This window comes from Emys orbicularis, chromosome 11, assembly GCF_028017835.1.
Source record: "Emys orbicularis isolate rEmyOrb1 chromosome 11, rEmyOrb1.hap1, whole genome shotgun sequence".
Classification (NCBI taxonomy): domain Eukaryota; kingdom Metazoa; phylum Chordata; order Testudines; family Emydidae; genus Emys; species Emys orbicularis.
This window is the reverse complement of record NC_088693.1, coordinates 5,156,870-5,174,549: the sequence shown is the minus strand read 5'-3', so window position 1 is coordinate 5,174,549 and position 17,680 is coordinate 5,156,870. Positions and strand designations below refer to the sequence as shown.

Here is a 17,680-nt window from a genome sequence, read left to right as displayed (position 1 = left end):
GGCAAACAGAGGCTAGGGACACCATCACTGCCCATCCTGGCTAATAGCCATTGATGGACCTATCCTCCATGAACTTATCTAGTTTTTTTTTTTTTAAACCCTGTTATAGTCTTGGCCCTCACAACATCATCTGGCAAAGAGTTCCACAGGTTGACTGAGTGTTGTGTGAAGAAATATTTCCTTTTGTTTGTTTTAAACCTGCTGCCTATTCATTTCATTTGGTGGCCCCTAATTTGTGTGTTATGAGAAGGAGTAAATAACACTTCCTTATTTACTTTCTCCACACCTGTCATGATTTTATAGACCTCATCATATCCCCCCCTTAGTCGTCTCTTTTCCAAGCTGAAGAGCCCATCAGTCCCCCCACTTCCCTGGAGAGCTGGCCTGCTGGACGGCACTCCCAGCTGAGAGCCAGGGCGAGAAACCTGGGCGGCTTCTCTCCCACCCCGCACCCCCCCGACGGGAAATAGGTAGGCGGTTTCTCTGGGCTCCCGGCAGGGAATGGGGGTGGAGCCCACCAGGAGCCGAGAGCCTGTGGGCAGACTGGGCTCTCAGCTCCCCACAGTGCCCCCTTAGATCGGTGGAAGCGCTTCTGTGGAGGACACACACCACCAACCCCAGGAGGGTAGTGTGGACATGACTGCAGTGGCGGTAAGTCGACCAATATAGGTCGACTTACGTTTCTAAGGCTAGGTCTACACTCTGGGGGGGGGGGGAATCTATTTAAGATACGCAAATTCAGCCAGTGTGAGAGAGAGAGAGACATGCAGAGAGAGTGAGTGAGAGAGAGAGAGACAGCCAGTGTGAGAGAGACAGACATGCAGAGAGTGTGTGTGCGCACACACGTGAGTGTCAGCCAGTGTGTGAGAGAGACATGCAGAGTGTGCATGTGTGAGAGAGAGAGCGCGCGAGCCATGCAGCATTCACGTTCCCGCTTGGTGTTTCAGTAGCTGCACCTGGGTAGGAAAAGCTGGGGGCCTGTTTTCCACTAAAAAACGCCAGTGTGACCTGTTGGATACGGCTGCTCTGTGTGTACCTCATGCTGCTCCCACGTAAAAAGAATCAGAACTAACTTCGTTGCCGTCCGTGAATCCACACCAACGTCATGCTGGCTTGACAAGAGAATCACACACAGGCTGCCCCCTTGTGCACAAACATACCCAGGTCCCAGTACTCCCTACAGCGGTGGCCTGAATAGCAGAGACCAAAACCAGGCTAATGCCCACGCAGACCCTACCCTCCACTGCAAAGCTGTGCGCTGACTCCAGGGAGCCTGGTGGGAGAGAGGCCGGGTCGGCCGACAGCCACTTTCTGGGCAGCGTGTTCTCGCCAATTGGCATACTCTATGCCAGCACAGCTGTAATGGGCTCGGACATGGCAGAGCCAGAGCAAAGGTGGTACTGATGGGGCCAGGGGCTCCCAAGGTGGTTCAGGGACCATTCAGGCAGATGCATGTGAGGTCACCCATGCGTTTTCTCATTCCATCCCCTGGCACTGCCTGGAGTGTCTCCTCTAGAAGGGGGAAATGCAGCAGGCTTGCTGGTATATCAAAGCCCCTGAGTATCGCAGGTAAATTTCTCCCTCCTGCACCTTTTAACATGGGAGAGAGGAATAAGGACCATTATGTCATTTCAGCTACTTCTCTTCAGTGCATTAAATGCATTGGTGTCAATGCCCGATGCGGCTTTTCCCTTCCACAGTCCCGGATCTGTGGTAGCAGGAAAGCATGAATGAAGCCTTGTCTGGGTGCTTTTATTCCTTTCACAAGGCTGGTAGACAATGAAACCCTATTCTAGTGATGACAGAGGGTTTCCGATTGAAACATGTTCTGCTCACAGGGGGCTGATGAAAGCCCGTGTATTAGAAAATGCTACCGCACTTGGCTAACAGACAATTCCCCAGTCTATGGCATGGAGCCACTCTCCAGTGACAGGAAGTAAAAGAGCAGAGGAACCAGGGAATATTTATCATGATGAGTGAAGCATGGAGCTCCCCACAAACTCCCCGGAAAGCCTGAGTGTGCAGATCTCACGCCTTCCCAGGGCAGCTCCAGTTAATCCAGCTATTGCACCAATACGTAGAGGACAATCTACATGGGAGTTGATCCTGCAGCATAAAATCATAGAATCATAGAATATTAGGGTTGGAAGGGACCTCAGGAGGTCATCTAGTCCAACCCCCTGCTCAAAGCAGGGCCAACCCCAACTAAATCATCCCAGCCAGGGCTTTGTCAAGCCAGGCCTTAAAAACCTCTAAGGATGGAGATTCCACCACCTCCCTAGGTAACCCATTCCAGTGCTTCACCACCCTCCTAGTGAAATAGTGTTTTCTACTGCAACTTGAGACCATTGCTCCTTGTTCTGTCATCTGCCACCACTGAGAACAGCCGAGCTCCATCCTCTTTGGAATGTATCCAATAGCAGCATCCCCTTTCCTTCTCTTTCACATACCCCACATCCCTGGTTGCCAGGGCAGCTATTCACTAGCCAAGAGAGCAGAGGATTGGTTTTTGGCCAACAGGGGGCAGTGTGATTTCAGTGGGAGGTGCTCCCATGCCACATCCATTTCATTACCCCCAAGCTAAAGGATATAGAGTCCCAAGAGAAGCGCTCGTGCAAAGCCCCAACCTCAACTCGCAGCGTCCCAGAGACTCTCTAGCACAATGTGAAAGGAGTGAGGGGAGCAACCTACTTTGATGTCCGGGAATTGGCCAAGGTAAGTGTCCATGGTTAGAAGGGCCTGATCCACAAGCTTCTGATGGAAATCCACCCAGAGCAGGTCATTGTTCTGGAAGACAAAAGGAACATGCTTATGAGCACCATCAGAATGCTCTACATTTCTCTTGCCAGGGATCTCCAAGCACAGTACAATCGGAAAGCCTCCCAGCATCCCAGAGATAGTTATCTCGTCTCTTTTGGAGAGCCTGAGGCAGACATATCCCAGATCAAGAAGTGCTCTGTGAGGCTCAAAAGCTGGTCTCTCTCACCAACAGAAGTTGGTCCAATAAGAGATATTGTCTCACCCAGTTTGTCTCTCTAATATGCTGGGACCAAAACGGCCACAACAACAATGCATATCCCAGGTCACACGGTAGATGCAGAAATGGTACCCACAAGTCCTGATTCTCCTAGTCAAACTGCTAGACCAGTGGTCCCCAACCAGTCGATCGTGATCAACTGGTCCAACCTGGAGCCTCTGACAGTCGATCGCGATCTCCAGCCAGCGGCGCAGTGGAGCTAAGTGAGGCTGCATGCCTGCCTGCCCTGGCCCCACACCGCTCTCGGAAGAGGCTGGCATGTCTCTGCGGCCCCTGGGGGGAGGGGGAGCAGATCTCCATGTGCTGTCCGTGCCTGCAAGCGCAGCCCTCTCCTGCACCCAAACTCCCTCCCAGACCCTGCACCCCCTCCTGCACCCCAACCCCCTGCCCTAGCCCAGAGCCCACTCCTGCACCCACACTCCCTCCCAGAGCTTGCACCCCTCTCCCCCTCCTGCACCCCAACCCCCTGCCCTAGGCTCAGCCCGAAGCCCCCTCCCACACTCCTAACCCCTCGCCCCCAGCCCCTCCTGCACCCCAACCCCCTGCCCTAGCCCAGAGCCCCCTCCTGCACCCACACTCCCTCCCAGAGCTTGCACCTTTCACCCCCTCCTGCACCCCAACCCCCCACCCCAGGCTCAGCCCGGAGCCGCCCCCCACCCACACACTCCAAACCCCTCACCTCCAGCCCAGAGCCCGCATCCCCTCCTGCACCCCAACCCTCTGCTCCAGCCCAGAGCCCACTCCTGCACCCACACTCCCTCCCAGAGCTTGCACCCCTCTCCCCCTCCTGCACCCCAACCCCCTGCCCTAGGCTCAGCCCGAAGCCCCCTCCCACACTCCTAACCCCTCGCCCCCAGCCCCTCCCGCACCCCAACCCCAACCTCCAGGGGCGGAGCAGATCCTGGGTTGATCTTAAATTCAAACAGTGATCTTGTGCATAAAAAGGTTGGAGACTACTGTGCTAGATCATACTCCCAGCTAGGTACCAAGACCCAGTCTGTTCAGTTTATCTACCAGTCCATGTGCGTGCCTTCCCCCAACTAACCTAACCCTAGCGTGACTCTAAACATTGTTTCCCCAGTGAAAGAGACCAGACATCCTGACCAGGCTGGGACAAACAGTGCCCATGCTGAGAGTTTACCTGGGGATGGCTAATTATCCACATTTTTGCAGGGCTGATAGAGCCAGTGTTTCCCCTGGTGCTGATGGGTGTATAGAGGATGCACCCAGTCCCCACCCATGACACATTTGGGCCAACATTCTCTCCGAAGCGGCTCCTGATGGCCAAAGCCATCTCGTCTTCCTAGGATCATTGCTGCCAGACAGATGTCTCGCAGCAAGGCTCCCAAGCCGAGCGTAGGACGTAAGTGCACTGGTTCCGCTAATCCGCTCTCCCCCGGAGGCCGACCTCCCGCCCCAGCATGGAGTCTCACCTCGGCTATTTTGTTGGTATCGTCTCTCCCAGGCCATTCCGGCTCATACACTTCCTGCAAGCATTCCGTCAGCTTCTTGGAGGCCTCGTGCATTGCTAGGAGAGAAGAGAGGGCAGCCTCAAAAACCGAGGGACAGAGCTCCACCAAGGCACCAAGAGCCCCTCCCCATTGCTAGCAGGAACTCGACTGCATGGAATGGATAACAGGAGCCTGATTCTAGTTTAAGGCAGGATATTTTCCAAGCGTGATCCTTGCTAATACATCTTGAACTCGCAATAACATGGATGTAAAACAAAGGAGGAGAGGGGCTCAAGGATCTAGTCACCCAGACAACAGGACATTCAGTGTTCATCCCCACCTAGCAGGATAGAGTAGGTGGCCTCCTACAAATCTAAACCAAGCCCACCTGGCTGCTAGGAAGAGAAAACAGCCTCTGCACCCCAACGTCTCCCACCAGAGCCACCTTGCTGACTGCCTGAACAACCTTAGAATATCAGGGTTAGAAGGGACCTCAAGAGGTCATTTAGTCCAAACCCCTGCTCAAAGCAGGACCAATCCCGAGGCAGCTTTTTGCCCCAGATCCCTAAATGGCCCCCTCAAGGATTGAACTCTTAACCCTGGGTTTAGCAGGCCAATGCTCAAATCACTGAGCTATCCCTCCTCCCAGCTTGAGGAGCAAGAGATGTGAAACCGGCGCTCCATCACCAGGCCAGTTGCTCCAGGAAACCCTGCTTGCACTGGGCAGGAAGGGCTATGGCCAGGAAAACCCAATTTGCGGTGCCTCCAGTTGGAAAAGTGACAGACCTCCAGTTGCACAGACGTTACCTTTTACGGAAGCCAGGTAAGTTCGGAGATCCTTCTGCAGCTTGCTGCCTTCTGTCTGCGAAGACAAGGAAAAGCCAGCCGGTTATTGTTTTGTACAGAGTGAGATGGATTTGTGCAGGACTCATCTGTGCTATGAAAAAAACACCACACCCCCAAAACTGCCCAATACAGCCCGACGGCTGAGGAGCCGACACAGGACTAAGAAACTGTCTATGCAGGATGGAGCAAATCAAGGCAGATGAGGCTGTTTAGCCCAATAGGCCCTGATCCCCATAGGGTGTGTCTACACTGCATTCTAAGCCAGGCTCTGTGGGACCTAGGCTTGTGGATTCAGTGTGTCCAACCCACGCTTGAGCGTCTACACTGCATTGTAAACCCGGGTTTACCCTGGCCAGCCCCGGGTCTTACCGCTGTGCTAACATGTCCAGACCTTTTGACTCAGGTCCACACTGCAGAATTACAGAGTGTGGGCCGGAGTCCCAGTGGGACTCAGGCTCTGACCCCCACTCCTCCCAGCAGGGTCCTAGGACCTGGGTCCTGAGTGCTTGCTGACTTGTTTGTGAATGGAAAGGAGGCTTGGGCTCAAACCGGAGTCAGAACCCAGGGTTAGTGTGCAGTGTAGACCTACCAACAGAGGGACAGATGCTCTAGAATCCCACAAAGGAGCCCAACATGTAGGTTTGAGGGGAGGTTATAAGCTCTAATACAAGCAGCAATGTATTCTTGATTTTTTTTTACGTTATTGTGAGCAGTTTCAGTTTGAACTTTCCCCTGGGATATCGGAAACACAAAACACACCAGCGCTGTACCAATGTAGGGGCTAGAAAGGGACACGGAATTGTTCCACTTACTGTCCAAACTGAGTGAAGCTGCAGGAAGCAAACAATTAGCATGAATGGTGAAAACCCAAATGCATTTTTTTTTAAATGTCATTCTGTCGCCCCCGCCGGATTTCACGGATTTGGAAGCTAATGGTTAAGAAATAACAATTACTCTGGTTTGCTTTTTGGATTTCAGAGGCGATCAGACATCATGGTGATGCATACAGTACAAGAACCTCGATCAAAACATCTTACATTGCAATCACGCACACACACACACACACACACACACACACACACGCACGCACGCACGCACACCCTTTGACCACTTTGGAAGCACTCAATATGAATGATGCAAATGTTGCCTTTTATTGAACCCTTAAAATATCCTGGGCCCGACTCACCACTGCCTTGCAATGTGTCATCACTTACATCTGTGTAAAAGGAGGTGTGAACACACTACAACAAGTCAGAAAAGGAGCATTTTACATCCACTTTGTGCAGATGCAAACACCAGAAGAGGGAAGGCAGCGGAGAGGCAGGCGCAAGACAGAAGAGGCATGGTGGTGACATCAGACAGCGTATGGATTCTGTTTTCATTTGGATTTATGTTTCCATCCTCTGACGCTTTGCAGTGGAGTGAGCGTTGGCTCAGATGGCATCAGAAGTCTAAGGGTCTTCTGAGACACAAAGGCTGAAGAAGAGTTTGAGAGAGACAGAGATGTCCTAAGAGGGGAAAAAACAGGTTTGGTTTCCCTGTATTGAACACTTGCATTGGAGCTTTGCTAGCCCCGGAAGCAGCTGTGAAACTTCACAAGGATGCTAGAGGGTGGCTGTTATGCCGTGCACCAGCATCACACATTCTGTTACATTTCGTTTCCCGTCGTCCTTCCCATGAATTTTCCACATGGCGCCCCAGCATAATGCTTCTTGACAGGCTGACGAGGGAGCTCGCAGGCGCTCTCTGACAGCTTCAAACTTCGTATCTTTGTGGAAGCAGCTGTTTCCTATCATCCGCCACTCTTCGGGCGCCTGCCTCTTGCCCTCAGCGCGCCTTCCCTAAAACAGAGCTCATGCCGACGTCTCTGGTGTTCCAAACACTGCTGCACGCACTGAGCTGAGATCCAGCAGGTCCCCTCCAGAATACTCTCTTCCAGCGGTTGATGTGGCAAAGTTTAGTGTGTCTGTGCTAAATTCAGAGGGTCTGGGGGGAAGGAACAGTGACCACATGTGGGGCAAGAATAGGAGAACTGCGGGGTGGGAGGGTCCCAGAAACTGGGCTCCAGCCCAAGCCCGAGTTGGCTGGAGCAGGCCAGCCGCGAGTCTCTAGTTGCTGTGAAAACATAACCTAAGGGTATGTCTACACTGCAACGGGGAGGTCTGCTTGCAGCAGGTGCCCCCATACCTGAACTTGCTTTCATCTAGCTAGATTCAAGCTGGCTCATGTAACTAGAGCAGCGAAGTGGTGGCAGTCTGGGCAACAGCACAGACTAGCCACTCGAGTACGTACCAGGGTCCCAGGCAGTCGGAGCCAGCCTAGGCCGCGGTCCGTCCCGCCGCAGCTTCACTGCTATTATCATTCAAGCCAGCTTTGATCTCGTGTGCAGCAGTCACACCTCTTGGTTGCAGAGGAGACCTCTCGACTTACAGCCTGGCAATGCCAAGGGATGTTGGCAGGTAGGGCAGGGAGATGGGCCATAAAAGGCTATCACACAAAAACAACCTCTAGGGCAGCGTTTTTCAAATGCGGCCACCAGGAGCTTTTCCTGTGGCCACAGCGAGGGGGGGGGAGAAGAAATAAAACACAAAGCAGTGGCCCCTCCCCCAGAGCCACCAGCAGGAGGCGGGCCCTGCCCCCGTCTGGAGCCACAAACGTAGAAGGAGCAGACAGCCAGTGAGTTCCCCACCTTCCCGGGGGCAGGGAGGTTGGGACTTCAGCCCCAGGGTGGCGGGCAGCAGGCCCCGCTTGTGGGGCTTCGGGCTCCAGCCCTGCACCCCGACCACGGGTGCAAGCCCTCGGCTCACACACACACACACACACACACACACCCATCGCCCCTGGCCCCTGCTGCCTCCCCATCCATCCCCCCACTGCCCTGACCCCCTGCTGTCTCCCTACCCACCTCCCCATCCAGGGCTTAATTTGTCCTCTGGCTTGCCATGGCTGAGTGAGTCTGCTGTGAAAATTGATATTTATATGCTTGTTAATACCACTTTTCACAGCCTCCCTGCTAGCTAGTAAGCCTGCTGTGAAGTGACATTAACAAGCATACAAATATTACTTTTTGCAGCTGCAGACTTACTAGAGAAGCAAAAGAAACAAACAACAAAAGACAAGAATGTGCAAAGCACCTTATTTGTGTTTCTATTCTGTTTAGGTCAGTAAAGAGTCTGCAAAAACAAAACAAAACACCTTTACATAAATAAATTGCAATGATTTGGACATGTATCTGTGCATATTTATTTGCTTTTCCTAAAGTATTTTAGGAAAAATTGTCAGAGCGGCCACCAGCAAGACTTGGTGGCCGCACTCTGAGGCCACCAAAAAATGTGTTGTTGAGGACCCCTGCTCTAGGGCTTTCATTCTGTGGAACCAGTGATTCCAGGCTTGAGGAAGGGTTGGGGGGGAAGGGAGGAGGGATCCTTGATAAAAAACGGTTACTTACCTTCTGTAACTGTTGTTCTTCGAGATGTGTTGTTCACGTCCATTACACATTAGGTGTGCGCGCGCCGCGTGCGCGAACGTCGGAAACTTTTCCCTCAGCGGCTCCCGTCGGGCCTGCAGGGTCTCCCCTCCCGCCAGAGCGGCGCCTCGCTCTAGCGTATATATATCCCTGCCGGCCCGACCCTCCCTTGGTTCCTTCTTGCCGGTGACTCCGACAGAGGGGAAGGAGGATGGGAAGTGTAATGGACGTGAACAACACATCTCGAAGAACAACAGTTACAGAAGGTAAGTAACCGTTTTTTCTTCGAGTGATTGTTCACGTCCATTCCACATTAGGTGACTCACAAGCTTACCATTGGAGGAGGGTAGGAGTCAAGGAATAACTGATTGAAGCACAGCCCTGCCGACAACCGCATCCTCTCTGGTCTGATGATGGATCGCGTAGTGGGCTGTGAACGTATGCACCGACGACCAGGTGGCCGCTTTGCGGATTTCCTGGAGCGGAACCTGTGCCAAGAAGGCCGCCGAGGACGCTTGGGCCCTAGTTGAGTGAGCCCTGATCTCCGGGGCTGGTACATTGGCGAGCTCGTAGCATGTGCGTATGCAAAGCACAATCCATGCCAACAAGCGTTACGTCGAAATAGGTTGGCCTCTCATTCGCTCCGCAACGGCAATAAACAGCTGAGTCGATTTGCGGAATGGCCTGGTGCGGTCTAGATAAAACGCCAAGGCCCGACGGACATCAAGGGTATGCAAGCTGCGGTGGCTGGGGTCCGTATGGGGCTTGGGGAAGAACACCGGTAAACAAATGTCCTGCCCCATATGAAAATGCGTGACCACTTTTGGAAGGAATTTAGGGTGCGGCCTCAGTTGCACCTTATCCTTATAAAAAACTGTATAAGGAGGCTCCGAAGTGAGGGCTCTCAATTCCGATACCCTCCTAGTCGATGTGATGGCCACGAGAAACGCTACCTTCCATGAGAGGTGCAGGAGGGAGCAAGAGGCTAGGGGTTCAAAGGGCGGCCCCATGAGCTTAGTGAGGACCAGGTTGAGGTTCCACGCAGGGACCGGTGGGCGCGAGTAGGGAAACACCCTCTCCAACCCCTTGAGGAATCTGACTACTGTGGGGTTGGAGAACACCGAAACCCCCAACTCCCCAGGGTGGAACGCCGATATGGCAGCCAGATGCACCTTAATTGAGGCGGGGGCGAGCCCTTGATGCTTGAGGTGTAGCAAGTAGTCTAGAATTGATGGGATTGAGGCCTGCAGAGGCTGGATGTGGTGAGGCTCACACCAGTGGGAGAACCGTTTCCATTTGGCAAGGTAGGTCGCTCTTGTGGAGGGCTTTCTACTACCAAGGAGGACTTGCTGGACCTCATGAGAGCACCTGTGCTCCATATCGTTTAGCCAGAGAGAAACCACGCCGTGAGATGTAGCGACGGTAGGTTCGGGTGGAGTAGGCGACCTCGGTCTTGCGTGATGAGGTCGTGATGGAGGGGGAGGGTTATCGGAGTGGTCACGGACAGTTCCAACAGGGACGTGAACCAGTGCTGACGTGGCCACGCCGGGGCGATAATGATGACTGTCGCCTTGTCCCTGCGGGTTTTGAGGAGGACCCTGTGGATGAGCGGGAATGGGGGGAAGGCATACCTCAGGCTCCCGCCCCACGGGATTGCGAAGGCATCTGCCAATGAGCCCGGACTGCGGTTCTGGAATGAACAAAACTGGGGGCATTGGCTGTTGTCCTCGGTGGCGAAGAGATCCACCTGGGGAAACCCCCACCTCCGGAAGATTGAACGCAGGACGTCCTGCCTCAACGTCCACTCGTGCATGAGATAGGACCGGCTGAGGTGGTCCGCTAACCCGTTTTGGACCCCCGGGAGATAAGTCGCTAGTAGGTGGACTGAATGGGCTATGCAGAAGTCCTAGAGGCGGAGTGCCTCGTGACAGAGGGGAGAGGACCGGGACTCGCCCTGCTTGTTTATGTAGAACATGGCGGTAGTGTTGTCCGTCAGAACCGACACGCTGTGGCCTCTTATGGTAGCGTGAAAGGTCTGGCAGGCGAGGCGAACCGCCCTTAGCTCCTTCAGGTTGATATGAAGCAACTTTTCTTCCCTGGACCACTAGCCCTGAGTGCGCAGGTCCCCCAGGTGCGCCCCCCAACCCAGGTCCGACGCATCTGTTACTAACGTCAGAACGGGCTGCGGGGCGGCGAAAGGGACCCCCGCGCAAACCTGCTGCCGATCGAGCCACCAACGGAGGGCGTTCGACACCCGAGCCGGGATAGTCACGACCAGGTCTAAGGGGTCTCTGTTGGGGCGATATGCTTGGGCCAGCCACAACTGCAGCGGCCTGAGTCTGAGGCGTGCGTGTCCGACTACGTGGGTGCAGGCCGCCATGTGCCCCAAGAGTTGTAAGCAACATCTGGCCGTGGTCGTAGGGAATTGCTGGATGGAGCTCACGGCCGTCTGAATGGCCAAGAACCTCGAAACGGGGAGACTCGCCCGTGCCGCCACTGAGTCCAGGACTGCCCCTATGAAGTCCAGCCTCGGCGTGGGGACCAGTGATGACTTGGGTACATTGACCAGTAGACCGAGTTTGTGGAACACCTGTAGCGTCAATGTCACATGGGAGCGAATCTCGGCCTCCGACCGGCCCGCTAGGAGCCAGTTGTCCAAGTATGGGTAGACGCGCATCCTTCTTTTTCGAAGAAAGGCTGCTACCACGGACATGCATTTCGTAAATACGCGCGGGGCTGTTGCCAGGCCGAAGGGCAAAACTGTAAATTGGAAATGGCGCTGGTTGATAGTGAAGCGCAGGAACCGCCGGTGGGCCGGGCGGATGGCGATGTGAAAGTAGGCATCTTTCATATCGAGGGCAGCGTACCAATCCCCCGAATCCAGGGATGGAATGATGGTACCAAGGGAGACCATACGGAAACGTGGTTTGAGCAAGTACTTGTTTAGCTTGCGTAGGTCCAGGATAGGACGGAGGCCCCCTTTCGCTTTGGGAATGAGGAAGTATCTTGAATAGAACCCTTTCCCCTTCAGGTCCGGAGGAACCTCTTCCACCGCTCCTACTGCGAGGAGGGTCTGTACCTCCTGCAAGAGGAGTTGCTCGTGAGAGGGGTCCCTGAAGAGGGACGGGGGTGGGGGGTGGGAGGGAGGGGGCGAGGAGAACTGAAGGGTGTAGCCTGCCTCCACCGTGCGTAGGACCCAGCGGTCCGATGTTATACGTGACCAAGCACGGTAAAAATGGGACAGGCGGTCCCTGAAACACAGGGGGGGATCCGGAATAGAGGTTGGTACACTGTCCTCGATCGCAGCTTCAAAACCCTTGTTTGTTTCCCGGCTGCGGTTTGTTTTGGCCCTGATTTTGGCCTTGGTTAGGCGTGTTGTTGCGTCTACGCCTGTTATCCCTGCCCCTCCTGCGGTACGGTTCCTGTCTAGGACGAGGGTGGTACTGCCTCTGCGGAGGTTGGGGCTTGAAGGGCTTCCTCTGCGTCACTGGGGTGTGCATCCCCAACGACTTGAGGGTAGCTCGAGAGTCCTTGAGGCTATGTAGTCTGGCGTCTGTTTGGTCCGAAAACAAGCCTGAACCCTCGAACGGAAGGTCTTGGAGAGTGTTTTGCACCTCTGGGGGAAGGCCGGAAACCTGCAGCCATGCCGAGCGTCTCATTACCACTCCTGACGCGATTGTCCTAGCGGCTGCGTCAGCGGAGTCAAGTGAGGCCTGTAAGGAGGTTTTGGCTACCGCCTTCCCTTCATCTACTATGGCAGCAAACTCGGGTTGCGAGCCCTGAGGCAAGGCTTCCTTGAACTTGGACACCGATGCCCAGGAGTTGAAATTGTGCCTGTTCAGGATCGCTTGTTGGTTCGCGATCCGCAGCTGGAGGCCTCCGGACGAGTAGACCTTTCTCCCAAATAAGTCCAAGCGTTTTGCCTCCTTGGCCTTGGGGGCCGGGGCCTGTTGGCCATGTCGCTCCCCTTCGTTGACCGCAGAGACGACCAGCGAACATGGGGTTGGATGGGAGAATAGGAAATCAAACCCCTTGGATGGGGCGAAGTATTTCCTCTCTACGCCCTTTGCGGTAGGCGCCGTGGAGGCTGGTGTTTGCCATACAGTCTTATAATTAGATTGGACCGTTTTTATGAGTGGGAGCGCGATCCTGGAGGGGCCCTCCGGGCTTAGAATGTCGACCATGGGGTCCTCCTGCTCAACAGTCTCCTCTGCCTGCAAACCCAAATTGAGAGCTACTCGGCGGAGCAGGTCCTGGTGCGCCCGATGGTCAATCGGGGGAGGACCGGACACTGTTGTGCCCGCCACGGCTTCGTCTGGTGAGGAGGAGGAGGAGGTCATGGCCTTTTGTGCGTCCTCTTCCTCCTGCAACTCCTCATCAGCAGGGTGCTCCTCCGGAGTGCGTTCCCTGACGTGGGCCTGGGACGGTACCGGGCTCGGTGCCGAGTCAGCCCTTTCCCTTTCTGGCGGCCTGGAGACCGTGGCCTCTTTGCGGGAGGGTGGGCGCCACCGTGGGGAGTGGGACCGGTGTCCTGAGGGGCCCGATCTCGAGGTCCTGGACGGGGGGCCTTGTTGGTGGTAGGCCCAAGGGGTCCAGAATGGCCATTGCCCTGGGTGGCCCCACTGTGGTTGCCAAGAGGCTTCGTGCTCCCTACTGGCCTGCGCTCTGTGGGCATATTTGCTGGAATGGCCCGAGTCCACCTCCGAAACTATGGACGGTGATCTAGAGGGCCACGGCGGTGCCGTGGGGCGGTGCCGGTCCGGGGTCGGAGAGCGGTACCTTCGTGACCGGGACGGGGAGTAGCGCCGTGCTGACCTGGACCTGGATCGGTACCGGTGGCCCCGGGACCGGGAACGGCTGCGGGAGGACGGTCTCAGGGATCGCGCAACCGAAACGTCCTGGTGCCTGCTCGAGCAGGGCTGCTGGGCCGGTGCCTCGCGCCTGTTGGGGCCCGACGGTTGTGCGGCCCGCTGCGCGGAGGGAAGCTGGGAGTCCACCGAGGCGGAGCTCGACCGGGATCGGCTCCGCGAACGGTGCCGAGATGGCAACCGTGATGGGCGCATCATCGCCGGCTTGCCTTTGGATGGCAGTCTCAGCGGAATGTCCTTAGCGCGGAGGGTGCCTTCAGCGGACAATTCAATGAGGTCCTTTGCTGCCTCAAATGTGTCCAGGGTGGAGGGCTGTTCCAACAGTTCCTCCAGCCCTTCCTCCTCACTCAACGCGCCTATCCCGGGGCTCGACGGGCCTTTCGGCGCCGGAGCCACTGGCACCGGGATCTGTGCTGGGACCGCAACGGCCTTAGTAGCGCTTGCGGTCTTCGCGGGTGCTACCCTCTTGTGCGGGGAGCGTCCTCGGGCCTTGGGTTGGCCCTTCGACTTAGCCGGCGAAGAGGAACGGTGCCGGAGGTGTTCCCTCCGAGTCGGTGCCGCAGGCTTAGGTTGCCCCGCCGGCGTCGGATCACGAACCGATGCCGGGGCACTCCGCACCGAGGTTGACGGTGCCGTTGAAGTGGAGGGCTGTAACGCCGACTCCATGAGCAGCTGCTTAAGGCGGAAGTCTCTCTCTTTCTTAGTCCTGAGCTTGAAAGCCTTACAGATCTTGCAGCGCTCCTTTTGGTGTGCTTCCCCCAGGCAACGGAGACACGAGTCGTGTGGATCGCTCAATGGCATAGGCTTGCGGCACGTGGCACAAGCCTTGAAGCCTTGGGCGTGCGGCATGCCCCGCCGCCCAGGGCCGGTGCCGGGGTTGGCCAAACACCTAACACAAAGAAGTTTAAGTCTTTGTAAAGAACTGATAACTGCTAGCTTAACACTAACTACTAACGACCTGATAACTGTAACACTAATTACTATGCTAAGGGACACTCTCAGATGAGAGACAGAGTTGTTCCAACGTCGCCACGGACGGTAAGAAGGAACTGAGGGAGAGTCGGGCTGGCAGGGATATATATATACGCTAGAGCGAGGCGCCGCTCTGGCGGGAGGGGAGACCCCGCAGGCCCGACGGGAGCCGCTGAGGGGAAAGTTTCCGACGTTCGTGCACGCGGCGCGCGCACACCTAATGTGTAATGGACGTGAACAATCACTCGAAGAAGAACCACATTTTCCAAAGTAACCGCAAATTTTGGGTGCCCCCATTTTTGCGGTGTCCAACGTCAGGCCTCATGAACTAGCACGCAGGACACATCCTCCAGATAACTCTCCTCCTGCACACATGGCGAAAGTTGGTGAACTAAAAATGGAGGCTTCCAGACTTAGAAGCCACTGCTGTATTAATCTAGTGGGACTAAATGGGCCCAAAGAATCAAAAGGTGTTAACATGACGCTGCCACTATCCAGCACTGAAACAGTGTTAAACAAGACTCAAAGTTTGGTGTGCCAAGATCTCAGCTTGCTTAGTACCATGGCAACCACATGATTAAAACTCTTTTTGACCTTGTATTAAAGATACCAAAAAGAAGGAAACAGCGAAAGCACTTGATATGTAAAGTGTTAAGGAAGGCTTCCATTTTAACAACCTCCCTTGTTCTCTTTCCCTTTAGCTGTAGACAGTTTTTAATAAAGAAAAAACCCCTGTTTGACAGGCTCTTTGATGGTATTAAAGATGGCAATACCTGTCCTTTTGGGGAAAAGAGAAGAGGTTAATCGAGATGGGCTGGAGCTGTTAAAGTTCGATCCCGCTTCCTAGAAGACCAAAAGGGACAAACACCCACAGAAAAGGAGAGAAAAGAACAGCAACAACAGAAAATGCAGCTTCCGTCTCCGGCATTGACTTTCACCTGCAGCCTTGCTGCTGGAAGACACAGGTGTGGTACACGTTCTTGCCAGCCACTCTGGGACCTGGCAAACTTGTACCAGCATCAGGCTGTTTAAGGCCTTGCTTTTCGCTGCCTTTCTGGTCACAGGCTGCCAGCAGCTGTGGCCAGCTTAACCAGGCTCTTATTAGACAGAAGGCCAAGGGAGAGGGATCAGAAAAAGAAGAAATATGATGGGGAAGGAAAAGGACACATGCGGGGGAAAGGTGACAAAAGTCTCATATCCCAGCTGGTGACTGGGATTTAACCAAAGCAGATGGAGGTGGAGAGGTCAGTTGGGTCCCTTTCTCGGACCCAGTCTGGTCAGGACATCTCTCTGGATTAGGATGACAAAGGCCCAACGCTGGTACGTAGCTCCTGGGTCCCAAGAGATGGTGGGGAAGGTGGCCATGACGGTAAGCTCGCAGACAGCTGCTTCTTTTTAGTCAGCCACTGTTGCATTCGAATTTTCCCCTCACACATCTTTTAAGGACCCCAAAAAGGCAGGGATGGATGGAATAGCCCATGCCCTCATTATTTTGTTCACCAGTTAGGCCCAATTTCCAACACACCAGTTTTGCTCCATTGATTTCCGGTCCCGCAGTTCTCTTGTTTCGCTGGCATGATCTTAACACAATCCTTGAATTATATCAGGAGGCCTTTTTGGTTGAACTGATTCAGTCCATCTCCCTTTCTTACCTTTCCCCACCAAGATTTGTTGTGATAGGTCATGACGACATTTTGTGAACTTTCATTTTTTTTTTTTTTTTTTTTTTTTTAAAACACAATTGAGCTCACAACGCGGGGAAATGATGTGTAGGCCCAGTTATTACAACACAACTTGTGAAAATCTGACCATCCATGACCAGGCCCTACCAGAGCTACAAATGGGAGGGTACATTTCCATCAGATGCTGGTCTCATCAGCCAGTCCCAAAATAACACAAGAACATCCAGCTGCACAGGAACGCTGCAGGGAGTTGTCTGGCAGCAAATTTATAAACAGATGAAAGGAGATTCTTTTAGATATAGTGCCTAGTAGATCGGCCATGGGACACCATTCAGATACACTGTGTAAATCCTGGTGAGTGAGACCACACACACACACACACACACACACACACACACAGAAAAGTGGTAGCAGAAAAACACACCATCCCCTTTCATTCTCCAACCATCGCCAATGCCTGATGTTTCAGAACATGACAACCCCTCACCAGAACATGCACTTCTAGCTAGAATATTTTATGCAGAGTTCAGCTCTGTATCCAGTTCCCTGAACGTTCCTAAACTCCAGGGTTGTTTGGATCTGGAGATCTGATGCAGGCCCGTGCCTAGCATTTCCTTTATTTGTTCCATGTTAGCCATTGATTCCATAAAGAGGTTATTTTGCATTTAAGAGCAGTTCCCTCACACATATAAGAAAGCTGCCAGGTTTTATTTTTAGCATTAACACTTCCCCAAGAACCTTTAGCAACTGGGTTTTCTTCATACACCCACCACTTGCTTTTGCAAGCTGTCCATAATGGCTTCACTGGCAAAGCCTTTACATATCTCCAGCCATGACAGTGCACCACCAGCTTTCAAGAAGCAGTCAGGCACTGTCAAGGACTCACATAGAAGAATTAACGCCCCGTAAGTGGCCACTTACAAGATGCTCCATAAAGCCCTGAGGGCAGAGTGGGTTTCTAACACAGTCAGGCCACTGCAGAATTAGAGACCAATAGACCCCTGTAATACAGGACGTAAACCCTTTTCTCAGCATTATTGTTTTGTCTAAGGGGAAGAAGGTTGTATCTTTTTAGGCTGATTAGAAAGGAAATGTGGTTGCACAATATTCTTTAAATGATCACAAGTGTAGAAGGATTCAATGAAATATCTATTAAAATCCACAAATGCCAAGAAAACCAAGCTAAAGTGGAAGAGCAGCACGGACTCTGGGTCAGCGGTGGGAGTAGTTAACGTTCTGGTATCGGCAGGATGTCCACCCTGAAAGCTCAAGGCATCTTTCCTTAACTGTGTCTGGGGAAAAAAACAGCCAGCGTATGAGCTTCGCGCACACAAAACACAGCACGCTCCGCAGTTCAG

At 53.9% G+C, this 17,680-nt stretch overlaps 1 protein-coding gene across 8 annotated transcripts in view; it reads right to left on the bottom strand.

Moving 5' to 3' along the window:
- Nucleotides 1–17,680, bottom strand: part of BIN1 (bridging integrator 1) — a 154,629-nt gene that overhangs the window by 59,369 nt on the left and 77,580 nt on the right. For all 8 annotated transcript variants that reach the window (XM_065412904.1, XM_065412905.1, XM_065412911.1 and 5 more), the window contains exons 3-5: nucleotides 5,296–5,350; nucleotides 4,471–4,565; nucleotides 2,692–2,787 (exon numbers count right to left, since the gene is read on the bottom strand). In XM_065412904.1, coding sequence (XP_065268976.1) covers nucleotides 2,692–2,787; nucleotides 4,471–4,565; nucleotides 5,296–5,350 — 246 coding nt within the window. The remainder of the gene's footprint in view (nucleotides 1–2,691; nucleotides 2,788–4,470; nucleotides 4,566–5,295; nucleotides 5,351–17,680) is intronic.